Here is a 17549-nt window from a genome sequence, read left to right on the forward strand (position 1 = left end):
AAATGAAACATAGCCTTCCTCAGTGAGGTTAATATTTTGTACGGGATTGGTAGTGTAGTTGCCAGGAACGCTATAGACGCAATTACTTCAGCCTTTAACACCAAAACCATACCTATAAAGGACAGCTCCCTGTCTTTCCAATTCAACAGCTTCCCTTGTATTTTCTGTAGTTTTGAATTCCAATTCTTAGTTTGCATATTTTCTCCTATTTCCACCCCTAAAATTTTCAGCGTTTCAAATTTTTCTTTCAATCCCCAATTCTCCTTAATCTCCCGCCACTTAAAATGAATCACCTCACTCTTACCCTTATTGATTCTCATCCCTGAAGCTGCCGTAAAGGCTTCACAAACTGCCAGGTTTACATCTATTGACTTGTTATCCGTAAGCAATAAAGTCATGTCATCCATGTACATAGAAAATTTAACTTCCAACCCCCCACTACCTGGTGGGGTCAGCCCTTTAATTGACTCATTTAATCTTAATGCGCATGCCAGTGGCTCCATCACCAATATAAACAAAATAGGGGACAAGGGACATCCCTGCCTTACTCCAGATTTCACTGGGACCGTAGCGGTCTGTGCCCCATTCACAACCACAACACTACTACAACCAGTATATAACACCCGGATCCATCTCCTAAAACCTTCCCCAAATCCTAAACTATCAAGAACTTTCATCAGAAAGACGTGACTGACGTTGTCAAAGGCCTTTTCTAAATCCAGGCCTAACACACAAAGGGGGATATTCCACTCTAGGCTATAAAGGTAACTGTCCCTTATAACCGCTAAACTATCTGTCATCCTACGCCCTTGTATGTTTGTTCCACTCCAATTAACTTAGGCACTACTGCCTGCAACCGGAAAAAAAAAAAGGGCTTTAGCTAAAATCTTGATGTCTACACCTAACAATGTCAGGGGTCTCCAATTTCTTAAATCTTTTTTAGAGCCCTTTTTCCACAACAAGGAAATCACCCCTGTATTCATGGACACCGACCATACGCCTTTATCCCACACTTCTTTATAGACAGAGCACAACGAAGGACTGAGTTGTTCCCAAAAGGCCTGATAATATTCCTTAGGCAAGCCATCCAAACCTGGCGTCTTGTTATCTTGCATACTTATCATAGCTCTTGTGATTTCATCTAGCATTATATCTTCATCTAACACTGTTCTGTCATCTGAATCTAATCTTTGTGTTAACTTGGAGATAAAGGATTCCACAATCACTTCATCAATACTTTGCTCTTTGTACAAATTGGCGTAAAAGGAGTGTGTTGCCTCTAGAATTTCTTGGGTGCTTTCCACTTCTTTCCCTCCCCCATTAATCAGGCAGTCCATAACGGGTTTAGATTTGTACAATTTCCTAAAAAAATATCTTGTGCAATTTTCATTTTCTTCCATATGTTTAACCCTACTCCTTATTAATACTCCTTTGCTTTTCTCATTTAACACTACCATCATTTCCTTTTTCAGGTTCATAATCTCCTCACTTACATCAAAACCTAGATTAAGGAGGTTGTAATACCTTTGTAATTTTCCCTGCTTTCTTAATAGCCATTGTCTACTCGTCTTTGCCCGCTTTGTTCCTTCTAAACTGAAAAATACTGGAGTCCTAGTCTTTATACTCTCCCACCACTCACCTACCGAATCGTATAGCGGTTGTAAAGAGGCCCATTGTTGCAATTTGAGTTTATATCTTCCCACCACTTTCCCTTCCATTAATAAATTCAGGTTTAATTTCCATGGCCCCGGACACGGTTGAAAGGGAGTTTGAATGCTAAATCTACACGTTACCTTATGGTGATCGGAAAAGGGTACTGGTTCCACCTTACATGACAGAGGCGTTACGCCTTTGCTGGCAAACAAAAAATCCGTGAAGCGGTCTTCTTATTGGACCAGGTGTGTCCTGGGTCTGTAGGGTTAAGAGATCTAAACACATCTTTCAGATTACCATCATTGATCAAATTTTCTAATGCACAAGTACTTGAGTCTTTCTTAACTGTTGAACTCGCCCCCTGGCTTGCACTCGTTTCTGGTGTACAGTTAAAATCCCCGCCCATTACTATCTGTCGTCTATTACAAAGAAAGGGTTGTAATGTTTGAAATAATGCAGTCCGTTCTTTCATATCTGTATGTCCATAAACATTAATAATCCTAAATTTACTCCCGTTTTTCTCTACGTCAATAAGTAAAGCTCTCCCATCCACCACAACTTCCACATTTTCTATGTTGATGGTTTTATTATTAAACAAAAACCCCACACCAGACATTCGATTTTGGTTATCCCCTGACCAAAAGGATTGTCCATATGTCCATCGTTTTGCGAACTTCGCGTAATTGTCCATAAAGGGTAGGGCACATTCTTGTCCCCACCCGTTTCATGTAATACACTAAAAACAGATTGGCATTTCACTGCATCATTCAACCCTCTTGTATTAATCGTAGATCCGTGAAATGTATTTATGTTGGTTCTAAAGGGGGGTGGTCATTGTACTCTGAAAAACTTTATTATTGAGAGTTCTACTATAGCTTTACCTTCTTTTTCTTCTTCCGTGGAAACCACACCGAAGTCGGTGCTCTCTCATCGTTGCTTTCCTCCTGTTTTCCTGAGCAGCTCCCTGGGTAGGTGTCGGGACTTGTTCTTCAAGCGGGGGTATTGGCGAGGGGTCTGTATAGCCCTGAATTTCCAAATCAAGGTTTCCAGTAGAAGACTCTGTTGAGGTATTTATCTGTCGTTTATGTGAGGTCGGCGCTGCACAAAGGCCTACTTGTAGCGACAATTCAGAGGGGGTAGTTGTGTTATCTTCGATGTCACAAGGAGGTAACGAAAAACCTCCCTCTTCTAGGGTGATAATGTGTTTGGACTGAACCGTTGAAAGATCAGGGAACATGAGATCAAGCAGGTCTCTGCACTCTTTGGATGTTGACGGCCGCGTAAGAATTTGGGTGCCTTAGAGAGATGCCATTCCCTCCTGAATCTTGGTTTCCATTTCTAATTGAGATACATGCACGTCAGGATTAGTCGTAGGCACTCTTTGCGTCTTTAATAGTTGTTCATTCCCGTCAGTTAACCCTGTGGTCTTCCCTGTCACCACTGTCGTTGAATCCTCGTGTGTAGTTATTTGAGAGGGCTGGTCATCTACTCATTCCCCACCCCAGCTGTAGGTCGTTTGGCCCTCAACCACTTCCTGCTGGAGCTCGTTGGCTTGGTCGTTACTTACATCTTCATCAACTTGCGGACCTCCTCCAGTTAGCATTGGTATCTCCTCTAATTGCTGCAGCTGTGGTCTTTTCACCCTGTTTGCATAGGATTGGGGACATGCCCTAAAGGTATGTCCTTCTCCCCTGCAAAGGTTACATTTCCTTGGGAAGGGGCATTCCCTTGCAATGTGCTCGTCACTGTTACAGTTTTTACAAACCACACTGTCGCACTCTGCGGCTAGATGGTCGTTGCTGCCACATTTACCACATGTCTTGGGTTGCCTGGGGTAGAAAACATATCCTCTGATTGCCCCTAATTGGGGGAGGTGAGTTCTCATCTCTATGCAGGTGAACATAGAAACGATATGCTCCGGTTCGGATACCATCTTCGTCTTTTAAGTCCAAACCTCTCGTCACCGCACATTTAAAGGACAACCAGGTCTTAATATCTTCCACTCTCACATATTCCGAATGCATGATCACTGTCACAGCTTTGGGTTCTCTGCCTGATAACGGTGTCATCTTAATATTCTCCAGCTGAGGTCTTGATTGTTTAAGTCTATTAAACTTGTCAATACATGATTCAAAGAACGTATTGGTGGCAAACATCACCTCATAACTTTTCTTTCAAGGCAAGCCGAAAATGTAGTTGATCTCCGTTGGAGAAAATCCCAATTCCTTCTGGATGACAATCCTGCTGAACTGCATCTATTATTTAGATGCTGCATTTATTATTACTCCATAATAAAGACTTTAACTGATCAAGCACACACATCCATACATATGCAATAATACTAAGTGCAATAATCCTTTCTGTCATCGTTGTATTTTTACTCAGTTGTATATAGTATTTGTATTCTATTTTTATCTTATTGTATATTTATTTTATTTTATTCTACTGTATATAGTATTTTATTTTATTCTATTCTGTACAGTTGTGTACTGTATTTATTCTTATTGTATTCTAATTTTTGCCTCATAACTTTTGCACTGTCCACTTCCTGCTGTGACAAAACAAATTTCCCACGTGTGGGACTAATAAAGGTTATCTTATCTTATCTTATCTTATCTTATCTCAAAACGCACAGCATTCCTCCTGGAACCTGTCATATTAGCAGTCGATGTCGCCATGGTGGGTCTCGGTGAACCACCGTCGTGATCATGGTATCTCCCCTGCCAGGTAAGTATACTGTAAGTAAGCTTTCAGAGACTTGATAAACACCAGGACACTATTATATCTGTTTCTTCTATTTCCTTTGAACATGTGATCAGGGGAGAGCGCGAACGCAGTCCCCCACTACCAGAAATTATGCAGTCGAGATTCCCACATTTGGGGAATTCGCAGGGGTCAGCACAACCGGAGTGCAATGGCCGAGCCTCGCCCTGGGTGAACCACCTTCTTGATCATGGTATCTCCCCTGCCAGGTAAGTATGAGTTGTTCACCTCACACATGGGGGACTCTTTCACACACAAACCCTGCACACTCACGGTGCTCACAATCTCACAATCAACACAAACACAGCCTGCAGGAGGCTGGGACTACACACTATTTATATACACAGGAAGGAGCTTCCAACAGAGCCACATCAGGTTATTTCGTTTAAAATATACAGGGAGTCTTTCCCATCATGCATTGCTGCATCTGCACAACAAAAGCTAACTGAAAGATCAACATTTTTCATCCATTTAACCTCCTTAAATCCACCAACAAACCAACAGGAAGTTCAAGTAACTCCAAGTTAAATCAAACTGCAGCTGAAAACTGTTTGATTCACGTCTGATGTTTAGAAAAAAGGAAAAAACGCATAAAGCGCACACGTTTTCTGCTAACAGCACAACCACTTCCTGTTCCTTTGTTATGTGCTGCTGAACAGTTCACTCTCCTCCTGCTGCTGCCCCCTACTGTCCCGGAGCAGGAACAACACTGTTTATTGCACACACATATTCTAAGAGCTTCCTTGTGTGTAAACGACAGCAAAGAAGGAATAAGATGAGTTTCTGTCATAATCAGACTGAACATCCACTCTGTGATCACATTACACTACCTGCAAAGCTCATTTCAGCCTTGTAGAAACATCTGCACAGATTAGAGGATGGTGGCATGTAAGGCTACCAGTGGCATGAAGTCGTATATGAGGGACAAGCCCACAAAGTGTGAATACAAACGGTTTGTTCGAGCTGATTGGGCACCGGCTCACATGTGACAGTTTTTTGTGTACACAGGAAAGAGTGAGGTCAACATAAGTTATGGTCTGAGCTGCTCGTCTGTCATAGATCTTTAAACCATTTTCTTTGCTCGGTGGTGGCTACACTTTGGCTAACTGTTCTACCAGCCCTGCCCTCTTCCACAATCTGCATAACACACATGCTGGCTGCTGTGGAACCATTAGAGGAAAGAAAAGGGAAAAAACAGGCTGTCTTTCTGCACATGGACAAAAATGACTTTCCTAACACGACTGAGAGGGACGAGCTGCCCTGGATTAGAAAAGAAGCTGCTGTTTGTTAAGTGGATGAACACTCGGGAGGTGACAGTGTGCTCCACAGTGCACAAAGGACTTCAGTGAAAAGACTGTGCAGCACAAAGCTTTCACTAACATCTTCCTCAAATAACACAACAATGGAGATTTCTGAGCCTTAATAAACGCAGGACACTGCCTCAGTATCTGCTTCCTCTGTTTTCTTTGAACATGTGATCAGGGGAGAGCGCGAACGCAGTCCCCCACTACCAGAAATTATGCAGTCGAGATTCCCACATTTGGGGAATTCGCAGGGGTCAGCACAACCGGAGTGCAATGACTGAGCCTCGCCCTGGGTGAACCACCTTCTTGATCATGGTATCTCCCCTGCCAGGTAAGTATGAGTTGTTCACCTCACACATGGGGGACTCTTTCACACACAAACCCTGCACACTCACGGTGCTCACAATCTCACAATCAACACAAACACAGCCTGCAGGAGGCTGGGACTACACACTATTTATATACACAGGAAGGAGCTTCCAACAGAGCCACATCAGGTTGAGTTTAAAATATACGGGGAGTCTTTCCCATCATGCATTGCTGCATCTGCACAACAAAAGCTAACTGAAAGATCACCTTTTTTCATCCATTTAACCTCCTTAAATCCACCAACAAACCAACAGGAAGTTCAAGTAACTCCAAGTTAAATCAAACCGCAGCTGAAAACTGTTTGATTCACGTCTGATGTTTAGAAAAAAGGAAAAAACGCATAAAGCGCACACGTTTTCTGCTAACAGCACAACCACTTCCTGTTCCTTTGCTCTCTGCTGCTGAACAGTTCACTCTGCTCCTGCTGCTGCCCCCTACTGTCCCGGAGTAGGAACACTCACTTTAATGATTTCAAACTACATTCTGCAGCTTCAGACTCCTCTCAATATTTGACTCTCATTGTTTGACTCAATAGGTCAAACAAAAGTATTTGAACCTGTCACTGCTTTTATTGGAGATTCATTCACATCTGTCTGCATTCAATTTCTAATTGCTCTTGGCTGACGCTCGCTCTTGCCATCTGATTACTCAATGCGATTCCATTTTTAAAAGTCTGCAGCCAGTCACATACTTTGGGCATTTCCTCTCTGGGTTGTAAGTTTGCCGTACCCTGAATGTTCACCTTGACCAGTGATAACAGTGAGAAAGACAAGATCGACTGACCTATCAGAAAACACAGATTAAGGACGAGTCCACCGCATGAGCTCCCTGCAGCTCACAGGGACCAAGAACAAATGCTGCAGCTGGAGTTGAGTTTAGGCCCTTCTGCACATAACAAAGCCTGGACTGCCATGACTGCAGAAGTATGCTTCTCCTTCTTAGAGAGGACATCCCAGCCAGTGGAAGAGAAGTATGTGGTACACCTGAACTAACAAATATAAATGTCATGCTTGGTGAAATACACGACAGCTGCAGAGAAAAACAAATGGCACCAAATGGTCAAGATGAGATGCTGCTATCAGCCAGATATCTGGAACTACATCGGACATTCTGCAGAGCAGCATTCCTGTCCACTTTTGCAGTGACAGGAAACAAGACGATGAGGGGGTGATAGCTGGATCAATATTTCCTACTATTCTCCCTCGTCTCACAGGCGACCCTCAGTAACTGTCCAGATCCAAAATCAAATACAAAACCTATTACAGAAGAGCCGAAGCCTTTTCTTACTTTAAATGTTACTTCAATGCATGCATTTTGCAAGAATTACACTTCTTACAGCGAAATAGGGCTGCAGCGATTCATCAAGTATTTTGAAAAATTGGATTATAAACAATCCTCAACACAGTCTTTGCTTCGCTGCTTCATTTAATGCCCAGCTCTGTAGCCTGCCGATGTGTTCAAGGATGTAAACGCGTGCATTTCACATGCATTTGCGACTAAAAGCAGACCTGCGATACAAAGGGATTTAGGAGCAGCGTGTGAATAAAAAGTCTGACAATATTAAGCAAACACAGGGCCCAGTTTTGAAAAGAAGCACTGACATCACCACAGCAACAGTGACGTTACGTTGGACACTAAATTATTATTAATATTAATTAATGTCTACACCATCATAACATCTTGTTTGCAGCAGCATAAAAACTTTGCATCAAAGGCAAACTTCAGACTGCTGATATACTCGCATCGCTGCATTGCAGGCACCACATTCTCCTTTAAAGGCTTACAGACAGAAATTCACTGCACACTTAAACAAGCAGACGCATGAACAAAATCTCAAAGCCTTCCACGAAGACAGTAAAGATTCATTTTTTATATCTTATTTTAGATTGCATATTTATCTTACTTTATTTGGCTTTGACTTTACTTGAGCGCATTTATATATTTTGGCAGCTAAGAAAATATTTTCTTTAAAAAATTACAATTTCAGATGTCACGTAAATACAAAAGGTTTGGGGGTCTTTTTAGAAAAATGAAACAGATGATGGGTAAAAAAAACCCATCAATAGATCAATCTATTACCAAAATAACCCAATAGATGCAGCTGATATAGTCATAGTCAGATTACCAAGGAATGAGCCAACTTTAAGAGAAAAGCGCTTTGGATAATAAACATATACATAAAGACCAAACCCACAGCCCACAGAGAGCTGCTGGGTGACACAGCCACTTATTTCATGAACAACAGAACAGTTTTCATAGCAAGAGATTGTTATACGTCACTGGACACAGGCAGACACGTACTAGGGTCTAACATTTTCTCTCTCAGGCACATTCAGTGAAACACATAAAGACGACCCAGGTTCTACTTGAGAAAATAATAGATGGTTAAGAAGCAGACTGGACTACTGTAAATAAGACATTTAGTCTCACTGGAACTAGCTGTATAAATGAAGGTTAAATAAATTAAAAATATTTACTGCAAGCAAAATAAAAATATTATCCACCAGCACTGCACCTTTTTCTTCTCTAATCAGAATACTTTAATAATCCTTAAGGAAATTGTGTGGGTTACAGTTGCTCCAGGAGGATAACAGTAACAGACTGAACTAATTAAATAATATATTACAAAGCCTACAAAATATGAGAAATAGCTCTAAATCACAAGCTGCTTTCTGTTTCTACTGAAATAAATGTGCCAATATATAGAAACGGATATTGGAAAATGATCAATAGAAGACTTAAAGACAATAAATGTAGATGTGGTTTTGTTTCCCACTGTAGATGGATAAATAAACAATTTTCCACGAACTGCAGACAATTTGTTTCCTTGCCAGCTTTAGTCAGGCATTGGAAAATCTCATTAAATACATTTTTTTTTAAATCTACCAAGATACAATTTTTTTGTGTGCTGCTTTGTCTGCAGCAACTATGTGTTTGCATCATTGTTGTGTTGCAACTTAATATAATAATTTGGAATCTAACATTCCAAATTGGTAATCAGCAACAAGAAACCATAAGGGGTCTCAGTTATTCTGGTGCTGTGACCACCTGGACAAACTTTCAATATTTTTCCACATGTTTAGGGGGGTGCACCGTTCCTGGAGATACTGCAATACCAGGTCGATGCGTGGAGTGGACGGAGCAAGCCCCTATTCCATCTCCCTGTTCCAAAAATCAATTTAATATATGGTCCCCGGGTAGGGGACGTATCAGATATTAAACTGATAAGAACAGATACTACACTTGATCTTAGCCAAAAGGCCGAGAAGCGATACTGGGAATACGTCGGAGCAGACGGAGTCACTCCCCGCCCCGTCTACCTCACTCACGGTTCGGAAACGTGGTACTCTTCCGTCCAATAGGAAGCAGAAAAGCAAAAAACAAGTAGTACACTTAATTTAACAATATTAATGTTATAAAACTCACGCCCATTACGTTAAATACAAGTGCTATTTTCACTAACGAAACAGAGATTTAATTTAGCAGAAAGAGTTAATGTTTTTACGTTTCTAGTTAAGAAAAAACGAACTTCACTAGCGGTCTCTGGTGGCGCGGAGGGCTAACTGCACTCTTTAAGTTACACTCTAGGGTATTTACAACAGTCAACTCCATGAACAAATTGTAAATATTAACGAAAATCCTTTTTGTTCTGGCTCGAGAATGTAATATGTTTCACAATAATGAGCATTGTTTTCAAAATGTGTTCCATTATTTCACAATATCATTCTCACATTACATATCTGTGTCTTATTTATTCACATAGTTATTTATTTCATCTTGACCTATTTATTTATTTAATTTTGAACACTTTGGAGTTCCATAGAAACTGACTTACTAAAAGTCTCCGTCAACCTGCTAATTGATGCTCAGGTGGCGTCGAACTAGATCTGAGCATGCGCAGTGGTGGTGAGTTTGACCCACTAACTTGAACCCTCTATTAAGTACCAACAGTTTTATTGTTACTTCGTGAAATAGTTTGCCATCATATAAATGTTGTTTTTTTTTTTTATCGGAAGCTTAATGTAGCCTTTTCACAAATAATTATGTTGGAGTTTTTATACAAATATAGCATTTATTCTGTATTTAGTTATTTTTATTTAACTTTTATTTTCATTTTTAAGACTTTCACTAAGGACTCACTACTGATGGACTGTGCCACTTAACAAAATTTAATAAAAACAAATCTCCTTTTTTGTATTTTATTTATTGATTTATTTTTACAAATATCCTCCCCCTGCTTGAATTAGCCTATGATCTTTGGTTTAGGTTTGAAACACCAGGATGAACAAGGTAGAGGCAACTGCTACAGACCCTGGATAGCTTAGATGGTAGAGTATCAAACCGTTAACCCAAGGGTACAGTGTTGAAGTCCCTATTCAAGTGAAATGAAAGTCTCTTAAGTGCTTGTATTAAAGTTTAAAGTGGTGGATTTTGGGCTTAACGTTTCTGTAGCGAGCCTGGAGAGGTGAAGTTATGCTCAAGAGAGAAGTCAGTAGAAGCAAAGACAGAATACATGTGTGTGAAGGAGAGGGCAACAGGTAGAAAAGTAAAGATGCAAGGAGTAGAGAGGGTGAAGGTTTATGATTTTAAATACCTGTGGTCAGCCATCCAAAACAACACGCAGTGAAGAAGAGTACAGGTGGGGTTGAGTGGGAGGAGATGATTGTCGGTGGTGATTTGTGATAGAAGGATAACAACAAGAGCGAAAGAGGAGCTTTACAAGCTGGTAATGACGCCTGCTGTCATGTATGTTTGGAGACGGTAGCACTGACAGAAAGGCAGGTGGCAGAGTTGAAGATGCTAAGATTTTCGTTGGGAGTGAGCAGGATGGAAAAGGTTAGAAATGAGTACATCAGAAAGACAGCTCAGTTTGAGCTAGTGTCAGCGTATGGATGGGCATCGGGGGTCCGGCCCACCAAGTAAAGTCACTTTGCCCTCTCAGCTGATACAGTTCCACAATAACTTATACTAATCCAAACCAGATTCAGGAGACAAATTTGGGAGCTACTTTAAGATTAGGCTTCAAATTTTCCTTTTTGATAGAGCATATAGGGTTGGATCAGTTGACCCTGCATCTTCCCTTAATTTTGCTGCTTAGATTTGGTGCTATATTAAATACAACTGAATTGAAATAAAATTCAACTGCTGCATGGCTGCAGTGTGAGTTCAGTGTAACTATTTAGTTCACAGCAGTTTAGTGCTTCAGCAGCAATCCTGCTAACCAGCGTGACAGAGGACACTGAGCAGATAAGACTGCACACACCAGACACTGAAGTACCTTTCATGTGTCTTTGAAACTTAAAAAGAGGTCATTCATGTGTGCTTGTGCAGCTAGTTTGAAAGCATGACATGCCCATCAAGTTCAAATAGTCTGTAGGCGGTGTTGAGTTGAGCAGTTTGGAGAAAAAGTGGGAGAGGGTTGAGATGTGCAGAGGAGGGTGATTCTTAGTTGAGGTAAAAAGAAAGAAAAAGTTAAACTAACCAAGTAGTCAAAAACTAAGAAACACTCAGATTAAGCTGAGAACCATTAGATAGATAGACCCTTTTAAAACCAAAAATTAACACTTAAAGAAGCTATGGTTGCTATATTTTAGTGCCAATTGTGATAGCTGTCTCACTGAACTGTGATGACTGACAATGATGCCATTATTTATCCTTGTTCTAGTGTAATATGTGTTAATTACCGCGTGGTTGTGTTCACTGATAGAATTTGTGGTATGTTTTTTTTTGTTCCAGGGACAAACATATTGATCCCTCCAGTTTTTCCACTTCTTTGTGCATTCCCACATGTCCATTCCTTTAGTTTCAGCGATCTTCCTCCAATAATTTGCTGATATTTCTAAGTCCTTGTATTATTATTATTATTATTATTATTATTCCTTGTATTTAGATGAAGATTGTTATTTTGTTATTGATAAATTCAAAAACTGGGGCAAAAAGGAAATAACCTGGAAATGCACAGGAGGACTAGAACAGAAGCAGAGCAGGTCAATCAGGAGTTGTGGGCAGCACCGACGTGACAAGTACTTACGTTATAGGGAGCTGTGTGTCTCCACAACTGTTCTCAAACTAACGAAGGCGCTTGGACAGGAGACGAAACCTGATGTCCTCCTTCACTTTCAACATTTCTTTCAACTTTTGACTAAGCGTGTCAGTGAAAAGCTATGAAACGGAAGTTCAGCCCTCAAATCAATCCCAGTTGTTTATCCGCTTTTATTGTGATAATGAGGGAACGGGCCTCACATGGCCAAGAAAGTGCATATGGTACTTTTGAGTCTTTTAAAATATATTAAAATAATAAATCCTCAGCTAATGCAACCCCCTTGAATTAAAGCTTTAAGTTTAAAGAAATTCAATCATGTCTTCAGCGTTTGAGTTAAAATCCACTGTGACACTGTACAGAGATACAAAAACTGTATTACTAACCAAACAAACCTTTGCCTTTATAGCTAAGAATTAAATTAATTACATTTGTTTTTACCTGGTGACCGGTCTGTCGAAACAGAGACACAGGCATCCATTCATTAAGCTAATTTAGCGTCACCAGTTAACCTAACATGCATAAAGGATACTCATGTGGGTACACATGGGAAAGCCCCCAGCCCACCGATTCAAATCCAGGACCCTCTTACTGTGAGGTGACCACCACTACTTATTAATCTGCAAAACATTTCACTGTATTTATGAGTCGAGACATGAAAAATGTCCTTTACGTTTCAGATTACAGCAAGTGTTTGATAGCTGGATGACTCTACGAATCACTGACTTTGATTGTTATATTGGTTCAGTTATAAAAAAAGACTCAGACACGTTGAACCTTGAAAATAAATAAACTATATTTAAATAAGGTCAACTTCACTTGATTAAAGACCTTCGTTTTCTTTCAGGAACACGTTACACCTCATGCCATGATTCAAAACCGAGTTTTTTTCTACGATTTTTTTTGTTGCATTTCATAAAAAAACTTAAATATCATCTTTAGTTAATTTATTACAGTATCGAATAAATGTTTATGTCTATCACATGACATCGTAATAATTTCAGTCATTATTTCCCTACAAAGATTCAGGCAGAGAGAAATTTTCATCATCACAGGAAACGACTTCACAGAGAGACACACTGAAGAGAGCAAGACCCGGGAGGGGAGGAGAGGAGGCTGAACACGAACACAGACACTGAAATATCATACAGCAACAAACAAAAAGATGACCTGGGATGTAGCCTGGACCCAGCACAGCAGGATCTCTTTTCACAGCTTCTACAGAAACAGGTGAGGAGGAGACTCTGACTCCAGGAATGGTGCTTGTTTGTGTTTCTGTTCAGTCTGTCTGAACCGAGCAGTGGTTGTGCGTGTCACACTTGCTCACTTTATTTCACAAGGGGAATCGATCTGACAGAATGACCGACAGGCATCCATCACAGTAGACCATGCTGCTATAACGCACGTACACCGGGCTTCTTCGTCATGCATGTGCAGGGGAACACAGGAGGGGATGTAAACATGGATGCACACTGGGGAGGGGCAGGTAAGGAGGGGAGGCTGATAAGAGCCGGGGGTGGGGGCATTACATCTAGCTACAGAACAGCGAAGACCAAAGGCCGACAGTTAGTACAGAAGTTTGTGGAAACATGGAACATTGTCCGGACATTGTAGACAGTTCTGTTTTTGGCTCCTGGGCCACACCGAGGTCACAAATGCACACATTGTGGAGGTGATTCGCTCTGTTCCTGCTGGTGCTGGTCATTACACAAGAGTTCAGCAGACCTCTGCATGTGTGCGTGTGTGTGTTTCATATCTAATGTTGGTCCCACCTGGTGGTTTGAGTGAGTACTGTTCAGGGGATTGTTTGAACCTCACACACAACAAACCTGCCTCACAGCCACAGCTAATATCTACAAAACTTTAGCTCACAACAGCCTGAGACTGACAATTATACTGGCAATGTTCCACACTGTTTCTTTATGTAAACATGCTACTTACACTCAAAGTTCCTCCGTCACAAGGACAACACTGGCGGAGGGTTACAACAAACACTGCGGCAGGAAAAAAAGACACGGACCGAGCTCGAACAAAGTAAGCTGCAGCTGAACCTTTTCTCGTATTGCACATTGAAACTTAATTCCATGAATAAACTCCAAACTGTTCTCCTCAAGGACCTGCAGCACATCTTATGCTTAGAGAAATAATCTTCTATAAATAAATAAATAAATATATAAATGATCTACTATACATGAAAAACAAAGACACAAATGAGTTAGCGGACCGTGTATTTCAGTAAATTAGATGCTTTAAAGTTTGGTTATGATGCACTACTACACCGTTAAAGGGGAGATTCCTCTCTGTGGAAAATATATCAAAGTCTAATCCACTAAATTCAGACACCATGTAGTCTACATACCAGCTTTATACACTGAAACTATCCTAAATGTCGTTTAGAAATACAAAAAAATCTACCTTGGCTACATCTGCAAGGAAAAAGATACAAAACTGGATTTTAGAAAGTTTACAAAGTTAGTCAGGGTTAACCAATCGAATCCTTTTCAAATTGTCATGTTTAACAACAATAATGAAGAGTTCCACTTGTATAGCACTTATCATCTGTGGGTGAGAGGTTTAAAATGCAATGTCCTCAAAGAAATATATTTAATAGGACTGAAATTAGGCAGTTACAATACTAATAATAATAATAATAATTGAAGCTTTTAGTCATTATTATTATTATAAGACAATCTTACTGCTGTTTGTTGTGACATTTTTCACATGCTGGCTTTCCTGCTTCATGCATCTCAGTGCTGAACATAGTAGCTCTGAAATGCCAGCGTGGAAATGTCGAAACAAATCAGAGCGTGTTCGCACACCGTCCAGTGTTTTATGGTGTATTTAGCAGCCAATTTCTTCAGTAGCTTGTGAACATTTGTTCCAAGTCTGCCATGCAATACTGAGCAACACATGCATGCCTTGCAGAGCCGTGTTTCCTAATGCATTTCCCATAGAAACCAGTCTCTGCTGTGGCACTATGCCACTCCCGTGTAGACATCCTCATTTGAAGTAGACCCTCTGGTGAAGGAGAGGCGATGAATTACATTGCACGGGACAACATGATGGGTCCACCTGGATCTGGTGTTAGCCGAACCAGTGGAAACTCGAGACAGTTCTCCCTTCGTATATTGCACAGTAACCACTTATAGAATGATGGAGGAAAAGATAAGCACAACACAGTGTTTTAGTTATGTTAAATAAAGTGCAGCCTGGGCAGTTTGTACAGCAGAAATCTTGAATACTAGATTTTTTTACTTGAGCTTCCCTTAAGGCATTTTTTGTTTGCTATCTTAAAGCATCAGTGTGCTGTAGACTACAGTCCTGCAGCCTAATTAATGTGTAGATTATTAGCTTTTTCCTAACAAATGCTGCAGACCGGATGTTGATGATCGCAGTCAGCAACTTTAGAGACTTTATTTTTGAGAGTAAACTAACACTGTTGAGTCCTGTTGTCTGCCCATGCTGCTGTTGCTTACGATAAAGGAATGGACGAGTCTGCCACTAACAGTAACACAGTGATGGCTGACTGCAGCTCATCAGCCCATCTGACTGCCTCAGACAAAGTTTTTAAATGACACTGCACACATCGGGAGTGTGAGAGCGCATATTTGGTCCTTCAGGAGATGAAAATGTCCTTTTTGTTCCTCCTGGACCAAACGGCTTCTTCTGTTTTATACAGGAAGATTTAACATCAAGGACTAGCTGACAGTTTCTGTTCACCGAGTCAACACAAAAACACAGGGATGTAATTTACAGGTGGATAATCAGGCTGGTTATTCCCTTTTTCATAGCATGTAACATGACATATAATGTGAAGATGCTCTGTACATGGCTATACATGCAAAAAATAATCCTTCAGCTTTATATGCAAGCCCCTGTCAGAGGGGCTGTGGTCTGGTAAAGCGAGTGGTACACGGATGTTCTTTTAGTCAGTGTTACACTTATGCAGCTTCCTATTTGCTTGTTTTGGTTGCTAAAACTTTTATTTTCCACTTAGCATGTCGCTAAAACTAAAACCGCTGACATTTGTAATCTTTGCAACTACCAGTGTTCCAGTCTGTGCATGAATTCGAAAATCATCTAAGCTTTGCTGACAACGACAGTAGAAACCTGCGTTTCTGCCTCTGCATCCTTTTGTGTGGCAGCCTGCCCTGTGAAATTACTGCACTCTATATTTGTACTATTTACAGCGCGTGTGGAGAGCCACCTTCAGCTATACTGTGTATTAGACAAGCATCACCACTATATAAGAATCTCTTGTAGTAAACAAATGTAATGTTGTTGTAAACATTTGACTCCTTATTTGATGCAGTGCTCCTCCACTTCCTCAGTGAAGAAACATGAAGCTGCAGAGTTGGTGGACTGAATGAGAGACTAAAGGAAAACAAAAGTATTTTTCCTTCTATGCTCACAGGATTGTGATCCATCTCAGTGGTCTGATCCTGCAAGTGAGCTCCTCAACTCAACTCAACTCAAAAATAAATAAATACACACCTGGCTTTAACGTGAATAAAGCATCCTCTGACTGACCTGACCTTCTTTTTACCTCTGAATCTCCCGTCACAGTCATTCTCTGTCACTCTCCGTCTGCTCCCCGTTAACTATCTGCAGTAACCTTTCGTTTTCACGCTCTCACCCTCCAAAAATACTTCCTCTTAACCCTAATCTTTCAAGTAACAATGAGTGTGTTTGAAATGCGCTGTTTACACATGCTTAAATGTAGTGTTTGTGTGTTTGTGAACATGTATCTGAAGCCCTATTAACCAGATGAATCTTACACTTGTTTCGTGTTAAACCGTGGACCGAATGGACTGACAGTCAAAGATTTTGTGTGTGCTGCTGTGCAAAATTCTTCTGGAACATTCTTCATCTCCTCTTTAAAAGCCGTTGATGTGACAGTAGGCCTCCAGGCTGGAGAAGAGGATGTAGAGGAACCACAGACCCAGGAACAGGAGGGTGGTCAGGAGGCGGGACCCCTTCGGGCCGCCGAGCTCTCCGCCGATGGAGGGCCGGCGTCTGAACAATAGCACGGACATGCAGATGAACGCGAAGATGGTGAAGAGCGTGACGGAGAACGCCAGTGATCCAGGATCCACCTGGAACTCCTTTCCTTTGATTCTCCAGTACACGGCAGCCACTGACCACGCCACTCCGATCCCCAGGAACACGTTAACTGCGTTGCTGCCAGTGACATTTCCAACCGATGCGTCCGCATGCTGGTCCTGTATGGCAGCCACTTTGCTAGCAAAGGTGTCTGGGGGAGGAAAAAGTGGAAAATGTGGGTCATACACCTTCAAGCACACACAAACAAATACACAGACAGAAAGACAATCGCCCTCCCAGAAAATGTTTCTTATCCATCCATCCATCTATTCGCTTCCACTTCTCATTTTCAGGGTCACGGGGGGCGCTGGAGCCTA

The 17549-nt window shown here is 41.1% G+C and overlaps 1 protein-coding gene and 3 non-coding genes across 6 annotated transcripts in view; all 4 read right to left on the minus strand.

Moving 5' to 3' along the window:
* Positions 1 to 4469: 4469 nt before the first annotated feature.
* On the minus strand, positions 4470 to 4633 carry LOC147315175 (U1 spliceosomal RNA). Its single transcript, XR_015124869.1, has one exon. It is a non-coding gene; the product is annotated as a U1 spliceosomal RNA (small nuclear RNA).
* Positions 4634 to 5895: 1262 nt separating this feature from the next.
* LOC147315176 (U1 spliceosomal RNA) lies at positions 5896 to 6059 on the minus strand. Its single transcript, XR_015124872.1, has one exon. It is a non-coding gene; the product is annotated as a U1 spliceosomal RNA (small nuclear RNA).
* A 3112-nt stretch (positions 6060 to 9171) lies between these two features.
* LOC147315177 (U2 spliceosomal RNA) lies at positions 9172 to 9362 on the minus strand. The gene has a single exon (XR_015124900.1). It is a non-coding gene; the product is annotated as a U2 spliceosomal RNA (small nuclear RNA).
* Positions 9363 to 12905: 3543 nt separating this feature from the next.
* Positions 12906 to 17549, minus strand: part of slc8a2b (solute carrier family 8 member 2b) — a 212269-nt gene continuing 207625 nt past the window's right edge. For all 3 annotated transcript variants that reach the window (XM_086262439.1, XM_086262441.1, XM_086262442.1), the window contains one exon: positions 12906 to 17383. In XM_086262439.1, the coding sequence (XP_086118565.1) occupies positions 17007 to 17383 (377 nt within the window). In that variant the 3' untranslated portion in view covers positions 12906 to 17006. The remainder of the gene's footprint in view (positions 17384 to 17549) is intronic.

Source organism: Aulonocara sp. 'chitande type north' Nkhata Bay, linkage group LG14 (assembly GCF_057382095.1).
Source record: "Aulonocara sp. 'chitande type north' Nkhata Bay isolate Kocher_YH1m ecotype deep benthic linkage group LG14, A_spYH_male_GT1.1, whole genome shotgun sequence".
NCBI lineage: Eukaryota > Metazoa > Chordata > Actinopteri > Cichliformes > Cichlidae > Aulonocara > Aulonocara sp. 'chitande type north' Nkhata Bay.